The 20,229-nt window shown below is 42.0% G+C and overlaps 1 protein-coding gene across 3 annotated transcripts in view; it reads right to left on the reverse strand.

Moving 5' to 3' along the window:
- Positions 1-7,351: 7,351 nt before the first annotated feature.
- LOC124884235 (unconventional myosin-XVIIIa-like) overlaps positions 7,352-20,229 on the reverse strand; it is a 242,600-nt gene continuing 229,722 nt past the window's right edge. For 2 of the 3 annotated variants that reach the window (XM_047392030.1, XM_047392024.1), the window contains one exon: positions 7,352-10,226. In XM_047392030.1, coding sequence (XP_047247986.1) covers positions 10,070-10,226 — 157 coding nt within the window. In that variant the 3' untranslated portion in view covers positions 7,352-10,069. The remainder of the gene's footprint in view (positions 10,227-20,229) is intronic. The other variant, XR_007042406.1, reaches the window with a different exon arrangement.

Raw genomic sequence — 20,229 nt, forward strand, 5'->3', positions numbered from 1 at the left:
CCCCTACATCGTTTTTAAAAATATCATACACACGTGAGGTTTTTCAGAAAAGTTTTCATCCAGACCAACCCGCAGCCACTCAGTGTTGTGTTAAAGACTCCAGAGGCATAGGAGGCAGTGTACTGCAAAATGAAACCTATGTCAGCCAATAAGAATCCTTCAAAACAATCACGACTTCCTGTTAGGCATAAAAGATGGCGCCAGGAGGTTCGTTTGTGTGGACAGAAAAGAAGTTGAACTTCTTTTAAACACAGTTTTTAAATAAAAAGCTTATAAAACACAAGATAGTTGTCAGGATCTGTCATTTTGTTCTTTGTTTTTGTTTACTCTGCCGTTAAAGGTTTTCCCTGTTCCTTTGATTAGTAGTTTTACTTTTGTTTAGTTAATAGTTGCTTAGAGTCTTGCGCTTGTTTACATGTCCTTAGATTTAGTTCTACCGCTTAATCCATACTGGGTCATGGGGAGCTGGTGCCTATCTCCAGCAGTCTATGGGCGAGAGGTGGGGTACACCCTGGACAGGTCGCCAGTCCATCACAGGGCAACACACAAACAACCGGTCGAAAGTGACTGACTGACTGACTGACTAGATTTAGTTCTTTCTAGAGTTAATATTTATGTAAGTTTTTGTTTAGGTTTCTTTTCCCTGTTCCTCCCAGTTAGTTTAATGTTTAGTTTCCCCTCCTGTCTCTGCATTCCCTAGCTCCTGTTTCCATAGTAACTTATTCCCTCAGTTCCCTGCAGCCTGGTCCACACCTGTTACATGTTTCCTCTGGTTACCTTCATCCCTGTCTCATTGGTCCACACTCCAGTTCCCTCGGTTTATAAGCTCTCCAGTTTTCATTGTTCCCTGCTAGTTCCTCATGTTAACAACCCTAGTTATCTTCCTGAGTATATCCTAGTGGTTTGTTTTCTGTTCGCCTCCTGAACTTGTGCTATTTGGATTACCTGTCTGTAAGTCAGTCTTCATTTACAATATTAAAACTTCATCTACTCACCTTGCGGCCTCCTCACCATTATCTGCATCCCAATCCTGCCTCCAAACCCACAACCTTAACATTAGTGTCGATTGGGAATTGTTCATCTTTAATTTTTACTCCCCTGTACGGCCGAGTCTATAAACTGTGATCGCACATTTGACGTCAGCGCCACAATATTTGTCGCAGACAATGATGCGGCGAACCTTAAAAGCCCGTTTGATCATGGACACTGTTCTTTCTGTTAAAAGGGATTTTTTCCTCTCCACTGTCGCTACATGCAGGCTCAGTCTGAAGGATTGCTGCAAAGTCAACGGCAGCAACTGTTCACTGTCGCTACATGCTCATCCAGAAGGAGCCTTGAGACGACGTCTTGTGAATTGTTACCTGTGCGACCCCTTCTCTTTTCCAATGGTTATAATCAGTCTGACAGTGAGAGGTACCCCCGATCCTTGTGGTTTTTAGTATAACAATGGCCACCAGTTGGCTCTACATGGACAAACTCAGTTTATTATTTTACTTAGTACCCCTACACATAGCCCATTCTAAAATGGCCAAACCCTAACACTCAGTTGTTTAATCTAACCTCCCCAACAACCCTGCACCATTCCAAACCCTTTGTGAAGTGCTTTGAGACGGCATGTGTTGTATTCACACATGCCGCTATTAAATAAAACTGAATTGAATTGGCGCTATATAAATAAAACTGAATTAAAACTGAATTGACACACGCAGACTCAAAAACTGAGTTTTTATAAATCTCAACTTTGGCCAGAGTTTTCAGAATTATTAATTTTTAGTGTGTTTATGTGTGGATGAAAGGCCATAAATTCGTTTTCCCAGACCTGCGCCTACATGTGGACAAGGCCTAAAATGACGAAGCCTATACAAAATAGAACAGTGTTTACGCATGACAGAGTGAAGCGTCAGAGACATGGTGAACAGAAGAGAGGTAGTCAACTGCTCTAACTGTTTTACATATATTCCTTAGTTGCATGCAGCCAAAAAGTTGCTGTGATATTTTCGACTGGTGCTATACATATATAATAATATATATTATTTTAATTTATATTTAGTTTTCATGGTGGACTTGAGCCATCAAAAATCTTGGAATGAGAAAGCCATTAGTGTCAACTGATGCTTCGAGGGAATTACTTATACACAATATTGTCAAAGGTATTGTGTCATAGCACCAATTCAATGAATTCTAGTGTTCCAATCCCTTCCATGGCTGCAGGTGTATAAAGTCTGGTGTTGAGAAACTTGTCTGGCTTGCACAGACCTCAACCATCTTGAACACCTATGGGAGGAATTGGCACAAAGGCTGCAATTCTGTTTTTTTCATCTAACTATGAACATACTCCTAAACATTGTGGAAGATGTTTACAGAATAATTAAAGTTGCTATTGCTGGCAACGGTGGGTCCATCAACAAACTGGACCGTATAGGTTAAGAATAGGATGTCATTAAAGTTCATGTAAATGTAAAAGTAGACAAATACTTCTGACAATACAGGTCCTTCTCAAAATATTAGCATATTGTGATAAAGTTCATTATTTTCCATAATGTCATGATGAAAATTTAACATTCATATATTTTAGATTCATTGCACACTAACTGAAATATTTCAGGTCTTTTATTGTCTTAATACGGATGATTTTGGCATACAGCTCATGAAAACCCAAAATTCCTATCTCACAAAATTAGCATATTTCATCCGACCAATAAAAGAAAAGTGTTTTTAATACAAAAAACGTCAACCTTCTAATAATCATGTACAGTTATGCACTCAATATTTGGTCGGGAATCCTTTGGCAGAAATGACTGCTTCAATGCGGCGTGGCATGGAGGCAATCAGCCTGTGGCACTGCTGAGGTCTTATGGAGGCCCAGGATGCTTCGATAGCGGCCTTTAGCTCATCCAGAGTGTTGGGTCTTGAGTCTCTCAACGTTCTCTTCACAATATCCCACAGATTCTCTATGGGGTTCAGGTCAGGAGAGTTGGCAGGCCAATTGAGCACAGTGATACCATGGTCAGTAAACCATTTACCAGTGGTTTTGGCACTGTGAGCAGATGCCAGGTCGTGCTGAAAAATGAAATCTTCATCTCCATAAAGCTTTTCAGCAGATGGAAGCATGAAGTGCTCCAAAATCTCCTGATAGCTAGCTGCATTGACCCTGCCCTTGATAAAACACAGTGGACCAACACCAGCAGCTGACACGGCACCCCAGACCATCACTGACTGTGGGTACTTGACACTGGACTTCTGGCATTTCCTTCTCCCCAGTCTTCCTCCAGACTCTGGCACCTTGATTTCCGAATGACCTGCAGAATTTGCTTTCATCCGAAAAAAGTACTTTGGACCACTGAGCAACAGTCCAGTGCTGCTTCTCTGTAGCCCAGGTCTGGGGAATGCGGCACCTGTAGCCCATTTCCTGCACACGCCTGTGCACGGTGGCTCTGGATGTTTCTACTCCAGACTCAGTCCACTGCTTCCGCAGGTCCCCCAAGGTCTGGAATCGGCCCTTCTCCACAATCTTCCTCAGGGTCCGGTCACCTCTTCTCGTTGTGCAGCATTTTCTGCCACACTTTTCCCTTCCCACAGACTTCCCACTGAGGTGCCTTGATACAGCACACTGGGAACAGCCTATTCGTTCAGAAATTTCTTTCTGTGTCTTACCCTCTTGCTTGAGGGTGTCAATAGTGGCCTTCTGGACAGCAGTCAGGTCGGCAGTCTTACCCATGATTGGGGTTTTGAGTGATGAACCAGGCTGGGAGTTTTAAAGGCCTCAGGAATCTTTTGCAGGTGTTTAGAGTTAACTCGTTGATTCAGATGATTAGGTTCATAGCTCGTTTAGAGACCCTTTTAATGATATGCTAATTTTGTGAGATAGGAATTTTGGGTTTTCATGAGCTGTATGCCAAAATCATCCGTATTAAGACAATAAAAGACCTGAAATATTTCAGTTAGTGTGCAATGAATCTAAAATATATGAATGTTAAATTTTCATCATGACATTATGGAAAATAATGAACTTTATCACAATATGCTAATATTTTGAGAAGGACCTGTATATACACTGCTCAAAAAAATAAAGGGAACACTTAAACAACGCAATATAACTCCAAGTAAATCAAACTTCTGTGAAATCAAACTGTCCACTTAGGAAGCAACACTGATTGACAATCAATTTAACATGATGTTGTGCAAATGGAATAGACAACAGGGGGAAATCTTTGGCAATTAGCAAGACACACTCAATAAAGGAGTGGTTCTGCAGGTGGGGACCACAGACCACTTCTCAGTACCGATGCTTTCTGGCTGATGTTTTGGTCACTTTTGAATGTTGGTGGTGCTTTCACACTTGTGGTAGCATGAGACGGACTCTACAACCCACACAAGTGGCTCATGTAGTGCAGCTCATCCAAGATGGCACATCAATGCGAGCTCTGGCAAGGTTTGCTGTGTCTGTCAGCGTAGTGTCCAGAGCCTGGAGGCGCTACCAGGAGACAGGCCAGTACACCAGGAGACGTGGAGGAGGCCGTAGGAGGTCAACAACCCAGCAGCAGGACCGCTACCTCCACCTTTGTGCAAGGAGGAACAGGAGGAGCACTACCAGAGCCCTGCAAAATGACCTCCAGCAGACCACAAATGTGCATGTGTCTGCACAAAAGGTTAGAAACCGACTCCATGAGGATGGTATGAGGGCCCGACGTCCACAAATGGGGGTTGTGCTCACAATCCAACACCGTGCAGGACACTTGGCATTTGCTAGAAAACACCAGGATTGGCAAATTCGCCACTGGCGCCCTGTGCTCTTCACAGATGAAAGCAGGTTCACACTGAGCACATGTGACAGACGGGACAGAGTCTGGAGACACCATGGAGAGCGATCTGCTGCCTGCAACATCCTTCAGCATGACCGGTTTGGCAGTGGGTCAGTAATGGTGTGGGGTGGCATTTCTTTGGAGGGCCGCATGTGCTCGCCAGAGGTAGCCTGACTGCCATTAGGTATCGAGATGAGATCCTCAGACCCCTTGTGAGACCATATGCTGGTGCGGTTGGCCCTGGGTTCCTCCTAATGCAGGACAATGCTAGACCTCATGTGGCTGGAGTGTGTCAGCAGTTCCTGCAAGATGAAGACATTGAAGCTATGGACTGGCCCGCCCGTTCCCCAGACCTGAATCCGATTGAGCACATCTGGGACATCATGTCTCGCTCCATCCACCAACGTCACGTTGCACCACAGACTGTCCAGGAATTGGCGGATGCTTTAGTCCAGGTCTGGGAGGAGATCCCTCAGGAGACCATCCGCCGTCTCATCAGGAGCATGCCCAGGCGTTGTAGGGAGGTCATACAGGCATGTGGAGGCCACACACAATACTGAGCCTCATTTTGACTTGTTTTAAGGACATTACATCAAAGTTGGATCAGCCTGTATTCTGTGTAACCCTTTCCACTTTAATTTTGTGTGTGACTCCAAATCCAGGCCTCCATTGGTTAATAAATTTGATTTCCATTGATGATTTTTGTGTGATTTTGTTGTCATCACATTCAACTTTGTACAGAACAAAGTATTCAATGAGAATATTTCATTCATTCAGATCTAAGATGTGTTCTTTGAGTGTCCCCTTTATTTTTTTGAGCAGTGTATATCTAGAATACTAAACCTTCAAATTTTTTTTCATATTTTTCTAAAACTGAGAAGGAACACTGTACACTGTAAAAAAAGTTTTAGATTCATGTTTTTTCTTCCGCGGATGTCAGGATGACCAAAGGTCAAACAAAGCTCCTGACAAGGGGCCTCGTGTGCGAAAGACAACTTTCATACTAAAAGTTGGCGGAAGGAAGGAAGAAGTTCTGAAACGTACGGCGCACAAAAAAATTCAGCTGTTCAAAACCGTACATAGACATGTCACCGCACACATAGCCTTCATACATCCCAATTTGCGGTGAATTCTGCGCAGCTGCACGTGGACGTCCGCCCATGAATACATATGCAAAGTAGTATAAATAACCGGAGGTGTCCAAATAACCATGGCAACGGCGCTGTGATGGTCCAAATCGGTTCCTTTTGGCGAAAAAACGCTAAGAGAGACTTTGTCTACACACCATGAGGGATGTTTGTAGTGAATTACACCAAATCAATAACATCTTTAATGACATCAGCGACTCAAACTTGGCTGAAAATAAAACGTTTGTCGGCTCGAATACGTTTAGTTTTACAGTGTGTGTATCTTACCCAAACGGTGCCGTCTAGCTGCTACACTGAGCTCAATCATAGCTCAATGCTGATCATCATAATGACGTGAATATGCCTCCTATATATCTATTATGAAGACTGTCACCACGCACACTGCGTGAAGAACTTTAAATCTTTAAAACCATTTAGGACGTCACATAAAGATAGAGACGCCAGCCATCTCGCACAGATGTTTGTTTCCAACACAACTATTATTATTAGTTTAATTATAATGATTTTTATAGTATAAAGCAGTCATAGGTTTAGGAGGCCGTTGTCAATATTGCGTTAGAGAATCACATTTGCGCGTCACAAATAGTTTCCCTCTGTAACACCGAGGCCAGCTCCATGCCCTGGGCAATCTTAACCGGCTGATCAGCCATGCAACATCTTATGCCAACAGATCAGTACGATCTCTGCTAAAAAAAAAAAAAAACGCTCCCTCCAGCTGAGCCAAAGCCGCCAACGTTCCACAATAAAGCGCAGTTTTACGCAGCTATTTATAGATGTGTGATTGTCTACAGCTTGTCCACCTTAGGAATCATCAAACCTGACTTGTTTGATATTAATCTGCTGATCCGACAGATTTCTTTTCAATGAGAACGAAAGATTCCCTTAGATGATTCACATGCTCCTCAACACAGACCGATGAGCATTTCCATCTACAGGTGACAAAAACAGAGGGAAGGAAGTTTTAAAATTTAGATCTGATGAGTATTACGTTATTGTAAGAGGCTAAAAGTGATTCAGTTTCATCGCTATGGTTTAAGCCATAAAAGCTCCAACGTTTTATGCTCCAGTAATTAAATAGACTGAATGGGGTCATATTTCAATGTATTTAAGGTGAGGTTCAGTTCTCTGTAGTTTATTATTGTCGATTGAAAAAGTTTGCGTGGCTACCGCACATTTTCACGGCAGGTCAAAAATGTGCGTGTATTTACGCACACTTTGATGGAACGTTCATTTTTGTGTGCATGCCAAATTGTGCGTAAAATAATGCAAGGTTTTTGTGCGTAAGTAGGCTTCGTACATGAGGCCTCAGATGTGTAGGAATAACTAGAAGAAGATTCCAGAAACCAGAATAGCAGACAACAACTAAACACTCCAAGTCAGATAAACCCTGTCTCAAAGCACTTCAAGTCAATAACTAAGATTTATTTGCAATGTTGCAAGGATAAAGTTAACAGGTGAAGCGCTTTTAAGTGAATAAAAAAAACAAGAAAGCTAGAATGTATCATACTGTGTGCAGTATGTTAGGGCCAAAAACATGGGGTGGTTGTCGGTAAAAATACATATTTAACTTTTGAGTCAATTATAGATATATTGTTAAAAAGGCTTCCAAAAACCACACATTGTAAAATCCCCCCAATAGAACTCATAGACAGAGAAGATACCCTCAGTCTTTGCCAAACTGCATTTCGCACTTTACAAGCGACTGAGCAAACATTAAAATTCAAAAACAAATGGTCTGCTCAAAATTAAAATGAACATAATGTGACACACACTAAAAAAACTAAACCACTGGGTTTAAGTTGTAAGACATAGAACATGATTTTCCACAGGTTGTGTGTGTGTTAGTTAGGAATGATGGAGACATATAGATCCTCAATGCCAGAGAAAATCAAGTGGTAGAAATGTAATGCCTTTCATAGGAGAAGCAGGTCCACCCAAAAGATTAAAGACACACTTCATAAACCCTGACAATGAGGCAAAGTGACTGCATGGAGCACTGTGTGACAGAGAGACTGCACTCAGTGTCAGCGGGTTTGGTTAGTTAGAGTAAAGCCAGACTGCCTCTTCTTTCCTTTTACCTCAGCTTCTCACTACCAACTATGACACCGTTTTGTACACTAAATATATTCCTGCATGCCCCATAAATGTTTTTACCCATTTATAGCCTATTTCTGGATAACATATTTACACCATTTGAAAACAACTCTGACTCGCAGAATGCCATCATTCAGTTTTTCATTTAAGTAGTTTATAGGAAGTTTTAAATTTGTTTGTACGAAAGCAGTAAATCAGCTGCACTAACATGTAATTCTTTCACAGACACACACTGCAGAAATGTGAAGGTGAAAAAAATAGAAACAGGCAGCACCATCTTGAACTGGTCATGACATGAAGTAGTGATTTTGAGGATAGGTATATATTCTTTGTATACTTGCACTAAGCTGATTATGATTTGTGAAGAACACAGAGCTGCTACTGATCAGTGGTTTGCATCAATGCTTTCAACTGGTGAATGAGACTGTTGCAAAGTTATTATTGTTTTACTAACCTTTTCCAGTTAGCAATTGGGAATGACGCGCTACACTCTAAGGACCAACTCAACTCAGAGGCTCTAGAGCTGGGATCTCAGTCAAACATACTGTTAACATAAAACATCCTTTTAGTTGGAAAGTTGGCTTAAGTTTGTTTTGCATGTTGATCTAATTCATGCTTTGTAAATGACAATGTGTTTGTATGAGATTTTACCTTAACTAAGAGTTCAAACAGAAGTTAAATAGTGTGTTTGGGTGGAAATGTGTTAAAGTATCTGTAGAGAAACACCATGCCAAATGGTTCTGCTGTCAGTTCACCACGTCCACTGCCAGACTCCTGTTGTACCGACCTCGTTACAGCTGTGATTCTTGCCAAAGGGCTTAAAATAGCGGCCTGGGCAACTATAACCTGTTCCATTATTGTGCGAGGAGGTGAAGGTGGTGGTAAGGTAAAGAAGCAACAGGTAAAAACCAGAACCCTGCTGATACCATTTTAAAAGACTAAAACATTGTTGACTAGAACTTGTATTCACATCCTGTTGTTGCAGTATCAGCATCTTGTTTCCAGAAGCAGAAAGACAATGTACCATCCAGACATAATCTTCTCAGAAACATTATTAATCCTAGATGTCAAAAAACAACAAGATTTTGCTCCAAAACCTGGACAGTGTTGTTGTTCATTAGGTAAAAACAAAAAACAAGTCCTTGAAAAAAAACTGTTGTTTTAAAGCAGGCATTTTAACATGTTTTAAAGACATGCATGTTGATTAGTTCTGGAGGAACAATAACTTAAAAAAAGAAATGGTGCAATATCAGCTAGATTCTATAAAAAAGTAAACTACATCAAAGTTAAAACCGACTCCATGTAAATGGCAAATGCAACAATAAAGCCATCAGGTTTCAATCACAACAAAGGTCTTGAACTTGTATGAACTTTGGAATATTATGTTACCTTGAAACTCGTCAACCATTAGCAAAACAAAGTCTTTTAGCATTCGAGTGATGCACTCGTTCTTTGAAGAATGCATCATTTATGAGCATTTTGCAGGACAATGAAGAACAAACTTTTTATGTTACTACAATGAGCATATGATAATTAAAGCATCATGGATTTACAGTGCAGCAGCACAGGAAGCACCACAGTTCACCTGTTTGTTTCTTAAAAATGGCACTAGTTCAAAAAAGGAAAGAAAGAAAAGAGGCTGGTGCTTTTCTTAATATTAATTGTAAAACAGTTACATAATGTACGCACTTCTAGCTAATGCTTTCTAGTAATACATTGTGGTATGGAGACCTGTATAATTTTGGTGTTTTAGGTGTGAACTGTGAATAAAGAGAATGGAAAAAGCATATTTTATCTTGCAGAGTGTGTAGTTAAGTTTCAAACCAAACCCCTGGTGGATAAAGCAGCAAGTAGTTACTAGCATAGAACTGCTGCATCAGCTCCACTGACTCATAGTGTCTGTGTTAGTGCAAATCATTGCACTTTCATTGTGCACGATTGTCCAACACTGTTGTCAATTCTGCATGCTAAACAAAGTGTATTATAATGGACTGAGAGTGCACTCCAGAGAGTGCACAGTGAGGACTAGGACACATCTTCCTTCTCATCATCTTTCAAATGACTGCTATATCTGTATCTGCAGCGGGATAAGCCCAGCGTCAGCTCTGGACCTCCCTCCCTTTCTTCTTCCTCTTCCTCATCATCAGATCTGTCAGAGCGAAGGCGCATTTGGCTGGGGGAGCTGGAGCAACAGAGAAAAACAGTTGAAAGATCACAACTTGAGTTCCTCATTTTCACAAATGTAAGAAGAAAAGTAAGAGTTTCAACCAAAGCACAGGCATGGCAGTTCAACTGATACTCTAGGTTAGTTTGACTAATTATAATCTCAGTGTTTTTTGTTAGGATTAGTCCTGTAATATCCCTAGGAAGCCCACTGTGATCTGTTCTACAGGTAACACATTTATTTCTTGCATCACACAATCTGAGAACACCACATAATATATTACATTAATATGACAATTGTCACATGACTAATAAAAACAAACCATGCATTATGATAATGATAGAAAGTCAAACCGGATCAGGCATCAGAATTAGAATCAGAATCAGCTTTATTGCCAAGTTCGTACATACAAACAAGGAATTTGACTCCGGTACACTTTGCTCTTTGGTCTTGTTTTTGTATTACAGAATATACATATTTACAATGTACAATATACACATATATAATAAAAAGGTGCATTTGCAACATCTGTATGCTGTTGTTTTGTACTCCATTGAATGTTCAACAGAGAAACAGCCTGGGGGAAGAAACTGTCTCTGTGGCGGCTGGTTTTAGAAGACAGCGCTCTGTAGTGGCGGCCTGATGGTAAAGCTCTGAACAGTTTATGTGCAGGGTGTGTGGGGTCTGCAGAGATTTTAGCAGCTCTTTTCCTGACCCTAGACCTGTATAAGTCCTGGATGGAGGGAAGGTCAGCCCTGATTATTCTCTCTGCATTCCTGATTATTCGTTGCAGTCTGGACCTGTCCTGTTTTGTGGATGAGCCAAACCACACTGAGATGGATGAAGTCAGGACAGACTGAATGATGGCAGTGTAGAAGATGACCAGCAGCTCCTGTGGAAGGTTGTACTTCTTGAGTTGCCTCAGGAAATACAGTCTCTGCTGGGCCTTCTTTTGAACAGTGTCTATGTGTGAAGACCATCTCAGGTCCTCAGAGATGGTGGTTGCTAAGAACCTGAAGTGGTCCACGGCCGATACAGTGTTGTTGAGGATGGTGAGGGGGGTGTATGGGGGTGGTGTTCTCCGAAAGTCCACCACCATTTCCACAGTCTTGAGTGGGTTGAGTTCAAGGTAGTTCTGACCGCACCAGTGTACCAGTCGATCCACCTGCTGTCTGTATGCAGACTCATCAACGTCCTGGATCAGTCCAATGACAGTGGTGTCATCTGCAAGCTTAAGGAGTTTCATGGACGAGTCCGATGAGGTGCAGTCATTTGTGTACAGGGAGAAGAGGAGTGGGAATAGAACACACCCCTGGGGGGCGCCAGTACTTATTGATCTGGATCGGGAGAAGATGCTCCCCAGTCTCACCTGCTGCTGTCGGTCCGTCAGAAAGCTGTTGATCCACTGACTGGTGGAGGCTGGGACGTTGAGCTGGGTGAGCTTCTGGTGGAGGATGTCTGGTATGATAGTTTTGAAGGCCGAGCTGAAGTCTACAAACAGGATCCTGGCGTACGTCCCTGGGTGGTTGTGGTGTTGCAGGATGAAGTGTAGACCTAACTTAACAGCATCATCTGCCGACCTGTTTGCTCGGTAAGCAAACTGCAGGAGGTCCAGCAGGGGGCCTGTGATGTCTTTCAGGTGCTTCAACACCAGCCGCTCAAAGGATTTCATGACCACAGACGTCAGGGCTACAGGCCTGTAGTCATTTAATCCTAGGATGGTGGGTTTTTTGGGCACGGGGATGATGGTGGATCGTTTGAGGCAGGAGGGGACCTCACATTCTCCAGTGATTTGTTGAAGATCCTTGTGAAGATCGGAGCAAGTTGATTTGCACAGGCTTTCAGGCATGATGTGGAGACGTTATCAGGTCCTCTAGCTTTCTTTGTTTTCATGCGCTGAAAGAGCCTGTTTACATCTTCCTCAGAGATCTTTAATGCAGGCAGAGGATCTGAAGGTAGGGGGTTGCTAGCTTTGTGGGAAGAACTTGTTCCTGAATGGGATGTGGAGGAGATGATTTGAGGTGTGAATGGCTTCTTGTCATGTCTGCAGTAGAAGCCATTCAGACGGTTGGCCAGGAGACGACTCTGTTCAGGATGGGTGGGGGGGCTCCAATAGGCAGTCAGGTTTCTCAGACCGGTCCATACACCTGAAGTGTCACCAGTAGAAAGGTTGTTCTTCAGCTTCTCACTGTAGCTTCTCTTGGCTGCTTTGATCTCTTTTGTTAGTCTGTTCCTGGCCTGCCTGTACCGCGCCCAATCTCCACTGCTGTGAGCTTCTTTCTTTTCCCTGCGCAGCTTCCTGAGGTGTGGAGTAAACCATAGCTTGTTGTTCCCAAAGGTGCAGAAGGTCTTGGTCTGCACACACGTCCTCACAGAAACTGATGTATGATGTCATCACATCAGTTAGTTGGTTTAGGTCAGTGGCTGAAGTCTCAAAAACAGTCCAGTCTGTGCATTCAAAGCAGGCCTGTAGCGTCTGCTTTGATTCCTCAGTCCACTTCTTAACAGTGTGAACCTCAGGTTGGAAGCTCTTAGTCTCTGTCTGTAGGTTGGGATGAGGTGGATAAGAAAATGATCCGAAAAACCCAGAGCAGCCCTGGTAACAGCATGATATGAGTCCTTTAAAGCTGTGTAACAATGGTCCAGTGTGTTTTTGTCTCTGGTGGGACACTTAATATGCTGTCTGTACTTGGGGAGCTACCAGGCATGGCCTGGTACCCCCTTTTGACAGTATAACTAATAGAAACATGACCACTGTTTATAGTACTATGTCATTGTTCTACAGTATTTACTCAAAACATTCAACAAATGTAAAAATGTAGAACATGATCTAGTGGATTTTAATTTTACTTTTTTTTTTTTTACCATGTCATGTCTTGCAGAGTAGCTCAGAATTGTTGTCTGAGTGCCAAGAAGAAGCCAGACAGCTTTACTTTCACAAATGGAGCATTAGGGCTAACGCTATATTGCTCTGCTTGATATTTATAAAAGAACCTTTATTAGAAACTGTCATATAGAGGGTTTTTGATGGACCAAAATGCAGGGAAGAACTCCTGAAGCTCGAGGTTTTCAGGTAAGATGAGTCTTTATTATCCATGACAGGATACAAACAGGGTAGCCAACACACGCACATACACATAACATAACATAAGGAACCAGTCGGGAACAAAGGAAACAAACGGGCTTAAATACAAAAAGTGAACAGCAGGGGGGAACCAATGACAAACGTGACAAGACAATCAGGGGAAAACACAGAACAGGTGTGGGCTTGGGGTGCAGGGAGACAGAAAACAAAGGATTAGACCAAGTAATATAACAAAAACACAAGCAGGTATGACATAGTCCCTCCCTTTAAGGGCGGATCCCAGACGCCCACAAAGCAAAAACAAAACAAACATCCGACCAAGGTGGGCGGAGGGGGCCTCGGAAGGAAGGCAAGAGTTCATGCGGACAGCCCGGAGGCCGTCCCCAGCAGATCCAGAGTTCAGGCGGCCGGCGACGTAGGAGCCAATGATCTTACGGCTGGCTGCGGGACCAGGAGAACTCATGGTGGAGCTCAGAGGCGTGGTGCGGAGACTACTAGGACCTTCGGCAAGGCCGTGGAGATCTGCGGCAGAGCCGCTAAGACACCGCAGGTGGAGAGGGTGCCAGGACCAGGAACAGGATCGGGGTGTGGAAGTGTGTAAGGAAAAATACCTTCAAACAACCAACTCGGCCAGCTGAATGACAGCCTGCAGCAACAGGTGGGGAGGGGAAGGACTACTCTAAACTAAATATGGCCAAATTAGATTCATGTGCATTTTACTAGCACATTCATTCAGCAGCATTTAAACTGAAGACTAATAGGACATTTTCATTTTTGGAAGCCGGGACTTTTTAAAACAATGCTATACCTGAAAGTTACCCACGGCACTGCGCTGAGTTAACAGCCATGTTGAAGGGACACTCAGTTGTGTGTACCAAACATAATCAAGAAAACTGTGGTAAAGAGCAAAAAAGCACAGACTGATTTAAAATTCCCTACGTTTAGTAACAAACTGGGGATCCATTATCTTCAAATACAATGATTTTCAGACAGAGTGAAACTTTTCCATTCTTATAGTTCTTCTGTTGCTCCTCCCTCCAGGACCAATATTGCATATTCAACAACAGTGTGAGGTTTATGATTATTGATTAATTCATATTTATCAAACATTATAATTAAAAATCATAATTCAAGAAAATAATTTCTCAACCAAAAATCATTACTTACGAATAGAAATCTGAGATGTCTTCTGATGTTGTGATTATCTTAATAATTACAATTAGTTACAGTATTTATCAATAGTAGTTGATAATTATTAACCAAAACCACTAAATTCCACAGTTTATTCAACCGCTTCACCGAAGGTGGGGGAATTATGACCTTATTTTGACAGATAAATCACTCTTGCACGAAATAAACACCAACGTTTCTCTTAATTATATACAGGGGTTGGACAATGAAACTGAAACGCCTGGTTTTAGACCACAATAATTTATTAGTATGGTGTAGGGCCTCCATTTGCGGCCAATACAGTGTCAATTTGTCTTGGGAATGACATATACAAGTCCTGCACAGTGGTCAGAGGGATTTTAAGCTATTCTTCTTGCAGGATGGTGGCCAGGTCACTACGTGATACTGGTGGAGGAAAACGTTTCCTGACTCGCTCTTCCAAAACACCCCAAAGTGGCTAATATTTAGATCTGGTGACTGTGCAGGCCATGGGAGATGTTCAACTTCACTTTCATGTTCATCAAACCAATCTTTCACCAGTCTTGCTGTGTGTATTGGTGCATTGTCATCCTGATACACGGCACCGCCTTCAGGATACAATGTTTGCACCATTGGATGCACATGGTCCTCAAGAATGGTTCGGTAGTCCTTGGCTGTGACGCGCCCATCTAGCACAAGTATTGGGCCAAGGGAATGCCATGATATGGCAGCCCAAACCATCACTGATCCACCCCCATGCTTCACTCTGGGCATGCAACAGTCTGGGTGGTACGCTTCTTTGGGGCTTCTCCACACCTTAACTCTCCCGGATGTGGGGAAAACAGTAAAGGTGGACTCATCAGAGAACAATACATGTTTCACATTGTCCACAGCCCCAGATTTGTGCTCCTTGCACCATTGAAACCGACGTTTGGCATTGGCATGAGTGACCAAAGGTTTGGCTATAGCAGCCCGGCCATGTATATTGACCCTGTGGAGCTCCCGAAGGACAATTCTGGTGGAAACAGGAGAGTTGAGGTGCACATTTAATTCTGCCGTGATTTGGGCAGCCGTGGTTTTATGTTTTTTGGATACAATCTGGGTTAGCACCCGAACATCCCTATCAGACAGCTTCCTCTTGCGTCCACAGTTAATCCTGTTGGATGTGGTTCGTCCTTCTCAGTGGTATGCTGACATTACCCTGGATACCGTGGCTCTTGATACATCACAAAGACCTGCTGTCTTGGTCACACATGCGCCAGCAAGACGTGCACCAACAATTTGTCCTCTTTTGAACTCTGGTATGTCACCCATAATGTTGTGTGCATTTCAATATTTTGAGCAAAACTGTGCTCTTACCCTGCTAATTGAACCTTCACACTCTGCTCTTACTGGTGCAATGTGCAATCAATGAAGACTGGCTACCAGGCGGGTCCAATTTAGCCATGAAACCTCCCACACTAAAATGACAGGTGTTTCAGTTTCATTGTCCAACCCCTGTATGTGGAGATTTATTGAAGCAATATAGCCCTGATATATCACCATTCTGGTCCAAAAACGTCCACCTAACTAACAAGCACTATTCTACACAAAGGGGATAAAAATGACTACCTAACAATAATAATAAAAGAAAAGAAAATATATATGCATTGAGTGTTGGCCTAGTCAAAACAGCGCTTCCTGTTGTAATAAGACCCAAAACAGAATACAGGCCTAGAGTGAAACAATACCCGCTAAAACCTGATGCAATGATAGGAATTGAACCAGTTATTACAGATTTGAAAAAGGCAGGAGTGTTGATTGAATGTGCTGAGTCACCCTGTAACACTCCTATATTCCCTGTAAAAAAGGCACCTCCATCTGTAGGGTGGAGGATGGTTCAGGATTTACAAGCAGTTAATAACGCAGTCATTCAAAGATCGCCGTGTGTAGCAGATCCACACACACTGTTGAATTCTCTGAACCCAAAAGCTAAGTTTTTCACTGTAATGGACATAAGCAATGCATTTTTCTCTGTGCCACTGCATAAAGACAGTCAGTACTGGTTTGCTTTCACATTTAAAGGAAAAAGGTACACCTACACAAGGTTACCTCAGGGATATTGTGAGAGTCCAACAATCTACTCTCAAGTTTTGACCTCCAGTCTGTCCACCTTCGAGCCTCCACAAAACAGTCAACTATTAACATATGTAGATGACATACTGGTGGCATCAGAAACAGAAGAAGCATGTAAACAGGACACTTTAGCTCTCCTAACACATCTACACCCACACATTTGCACAACACTGGAAAAACCGAGGTATGATAACATCAGCCGGAAAACCAGTCACACATGCAGCATTACTGACAGAACTGCTACAAGCTGTGCAATTACCAAAAGAACTAGCAATATGCAAATGTGCGGCACACACAACAGGAACTGACCCAGTTTCAAAAGGCAACGCCTTTGCAGACAAGATAGCAAAGGAAGCAGCACAGAAACAAATACAAGTTCTAATGATGACAGGAGCTGATTTACAAAATGAAACATTAAAAGACATGCAACAACAATCACCAAAGCAGGAACAACAACAATGGCAAAGAAAGGGGCACAATTAAAAGATGGTATTTTCACCTGACCAGAAAATAAACCAATCCTACCAAAAAACCTATACAAATGGGCAGCAATATTGAGTCATGGTAAGTCACATGTCTCAACAGGAGGGATGACAGGATTGGTAAACCAAGTATACACAACCTATGGATTCAACTCCTATTCAAAAAATTTTTGTAGAAGCTGCTTAGTATGTGCAAAACACAATGCCCAAGGGAACTTAAGGCCAAAAAGGGGACAATTTCCCAAGGCCAAATACCCTTTTCAACATATCCACATGGATTTCATAGAACTAAACAACAGCGAAGGGAAAAAAAGTATTGTTTAGTAATAATAGATTAATTCTCAAAATGGATAGAACTATTTCCAACAAAAACACCAGATGCATTAACAGTGGCAAAAGCCTTATGCAAAGACATAATACCAAGGTATGGTATTCCAGAGAAAATCTATAGTGACAACGGTACACACTTTGTTAATCAAATCATTAACAAAATAGGACAAGCCTTCCACATAGACCTAAAACACCACTGTGCTTATCATCCACAAAGCGCTGGGCTAGTAGAAAGAATGAATGGGACTATAAAGAACAGGTTAAGAAAATGCATGGAAGAAACTGGAAGACCATGGACTAAATGCATGGATTTAGTAAAACTCTATATCAACATAACTAGCTCAGATGGATTAACACCATATGAAATTTTGTTTGGGAGACCTTACAGACTGCCATATTTTAAAAATATGTGGGAAACAGATGATGAAAGCACACTGGCAGATTATATGAGAAAGATGTTACAACAAAGACAGCAAAACAATGAGAAAACTAATGATGATGAAACTTCTGTGTCTACGCAGGGAATACCGTTAGTTGAACCAGGTGACTGGGTCCTGATAAAAAGCATAAAGAAGAAGTATTGGCATTCACCTAAGTGGGAAGGGCCCTATCAGGTGTTGTTGACTACTGGAACTGCGATTAAGATTGCAGAAAGGAACTCATGGATCCATCTAACACATTGTAAAAGAATAATAGAACATGACTAAAATACATTTCTCAATAGCAGTGTTTACCCTAACTATCATTGTTTGTGTTGTAGTAATAGCATTGTGGTATCTGTTGTAGCATTGTAGCTCTTCATCTGACCTTCAGAGGTAGTCCGGCTACAAAGGGGGCTGCAATTATAGTTTGCAGTTGTCTCAAACCGGTGAAGATTGTCCACAGCTCTGCTACAGGTTTTTAGGAAGGGCTCCAATCTACAGAAAGATGTTCACCCCTACACACAAAAAGATATTGATAATAGGGAGCATCATCTCAATCATAGTTGTAAGTGCCCTGTTAATATGGGAAAGAAATCACAAAATGCAAAAAAGAAGAGCAGGGTACTATAATCCTAATCGATCCAGAATCCAACATGAAATATTAAAAAACCCCTGTAAAACTACAGATGGGGATAGCAGTAGAACAAAAGAACTGTATTTCTGCTATCAAACTAACAGAACACAGACTGTGTTCACTTTTGATCAAAACTTGCAAATAGGGGGCTATGGGGCAAACAGCTGGGATGGGTATGACTGGTATCTAGATTGTAGTGGTATGAAACAATCAAGATGACCCTACTTACATAGACAGCATAGGAATACCAAGAGGGGTCCCTGATGAATATAAATTAGCAGATCAAGTAGCAGCAGGCTTTGAATCTACCATATGTTGGTGGTGTACAATCAATAAAAATGTAGACAGAATCAACTACATCCATTATAATGTGCAGAGATTAGGAAACAAAACTGAAGAAGGTTTCTCCGCTATCCATGAACAACTGTCAGCTACCTCACTTATGGCTTTCCAAAATAGAATTGCCGTTGACATGCTCTTAGCTGAGAAAGGAGGTGTTTGTTCTATATTTGGTGGTCAGTGTTGCACTTTTATACCAAATAACACCGCAGCTGATGGAAGCCTGACTAAAGCGTTGGAAGGCCTTAGATCACTCAACGACAAAATGAAAGACCATTCTGGAGTTGACACCTCAATGTGGGATGGTTTTGGGGAAATTTTTGGAAAATATAAACAACTAGTGTTTTCTATATTAATGTCTATTGCTGTGTTTGCAGCTATTCTCACCTTATGTGGATGTTGTTGTATTCCTTGTATAAGAGCCTTGTGTTCTCGAATAATCACCTCTGCTATACAACCAGTTAAAACAGAGCTCTCAGAGATGTATGCTCTTATAAGACCAGACGAGGACTCAGATGAAGACCCTGATGAGACAAGCAACGAAGAGACGTCTCTGCATTTTCCAGACTTGTATCCAGACCCTGAGGGTTATTAGGGAGGTCCTCTGAGTGTAACTTTTTATGCATTGCAATGATTTCATGACTGAAAATCTGAAAAGAAGTAGTCACTGAATGATGTTTAAAATTGATATAATGCTAAACTGAATAAACAGGAGGGAAATGTTAGATAAATGTACATACATTATTCAGTTTTCATTCTACATTACTTATTTACTATCTAGATGTGCTGTTTATATTACTGATTGAGAATGGTTGTTATCTCCTTATGCATAGAGGAATATGATGTTGCAACATGAGCACAGGATGTGAAAACAGTCTGTTCTCACATAAAGATAAACTCCCTCAGCAGTTGAAACTTCATGTAACTAGGGCTTTCCTTATCCAATAAAAGCATGAAGAGCGGAGACTGTCTTCAGAGTGTGTTTGGAGGATTGTAACTGAGACAGTCTCCGGGACACTCTCCTTGCAAGTTAAAACAAACTAACTTCTCTGTGTCTTTCTTTGTGCAGATGTTGTAATGAGTGTTGGGGTTTAAACCTAACAGTGTCTATGAAGATCAAACCAGCAGTTTTATGGACAAAATGAGCAATTTGGGTTAACTTGGAAAGAGAAGCCCTCCTGGTGTGCTGATGTCTCGATTGCAGCGATCAGCTGGTTGATGGTGGGGCCGCGCCCTTTTGCCACTACCAGCTTATTGCCCCAAATCTCGAACAAAGAGTCATATAACTCTGAGGCGGGAATCCAGTGGAAAAACTCCAGTAATAAAACTGGAACAAAGGAATGGTCAGGCCACGAGGCCCAGATCGCAGTTGCTTTGAATGGAAAACTTTAAAAGTCCAACTTCTAACTCCTGGCTGATTTGGGATTAGCCGGACAGAACATACACACGTACCTCACTGATCACA

Source organism: Girardinichthys multiradiatus, chromosome 18 (genome assembly GCF_021462225.1).
Source record: "Girardinichthys multiradiatus isolate DD_20200921_A chromosome 18, DD_fGirMul_XY1, whole genome shotgun sequence".
Classification (NCBI taxonomy): domain Eukaryota; kingdom Metazoa; phylum Chordata; class Actinopteri; order Cyprinodontiformes; family Goodeidae; genus Girardinichthys; species Girardinichthys multiradiatus.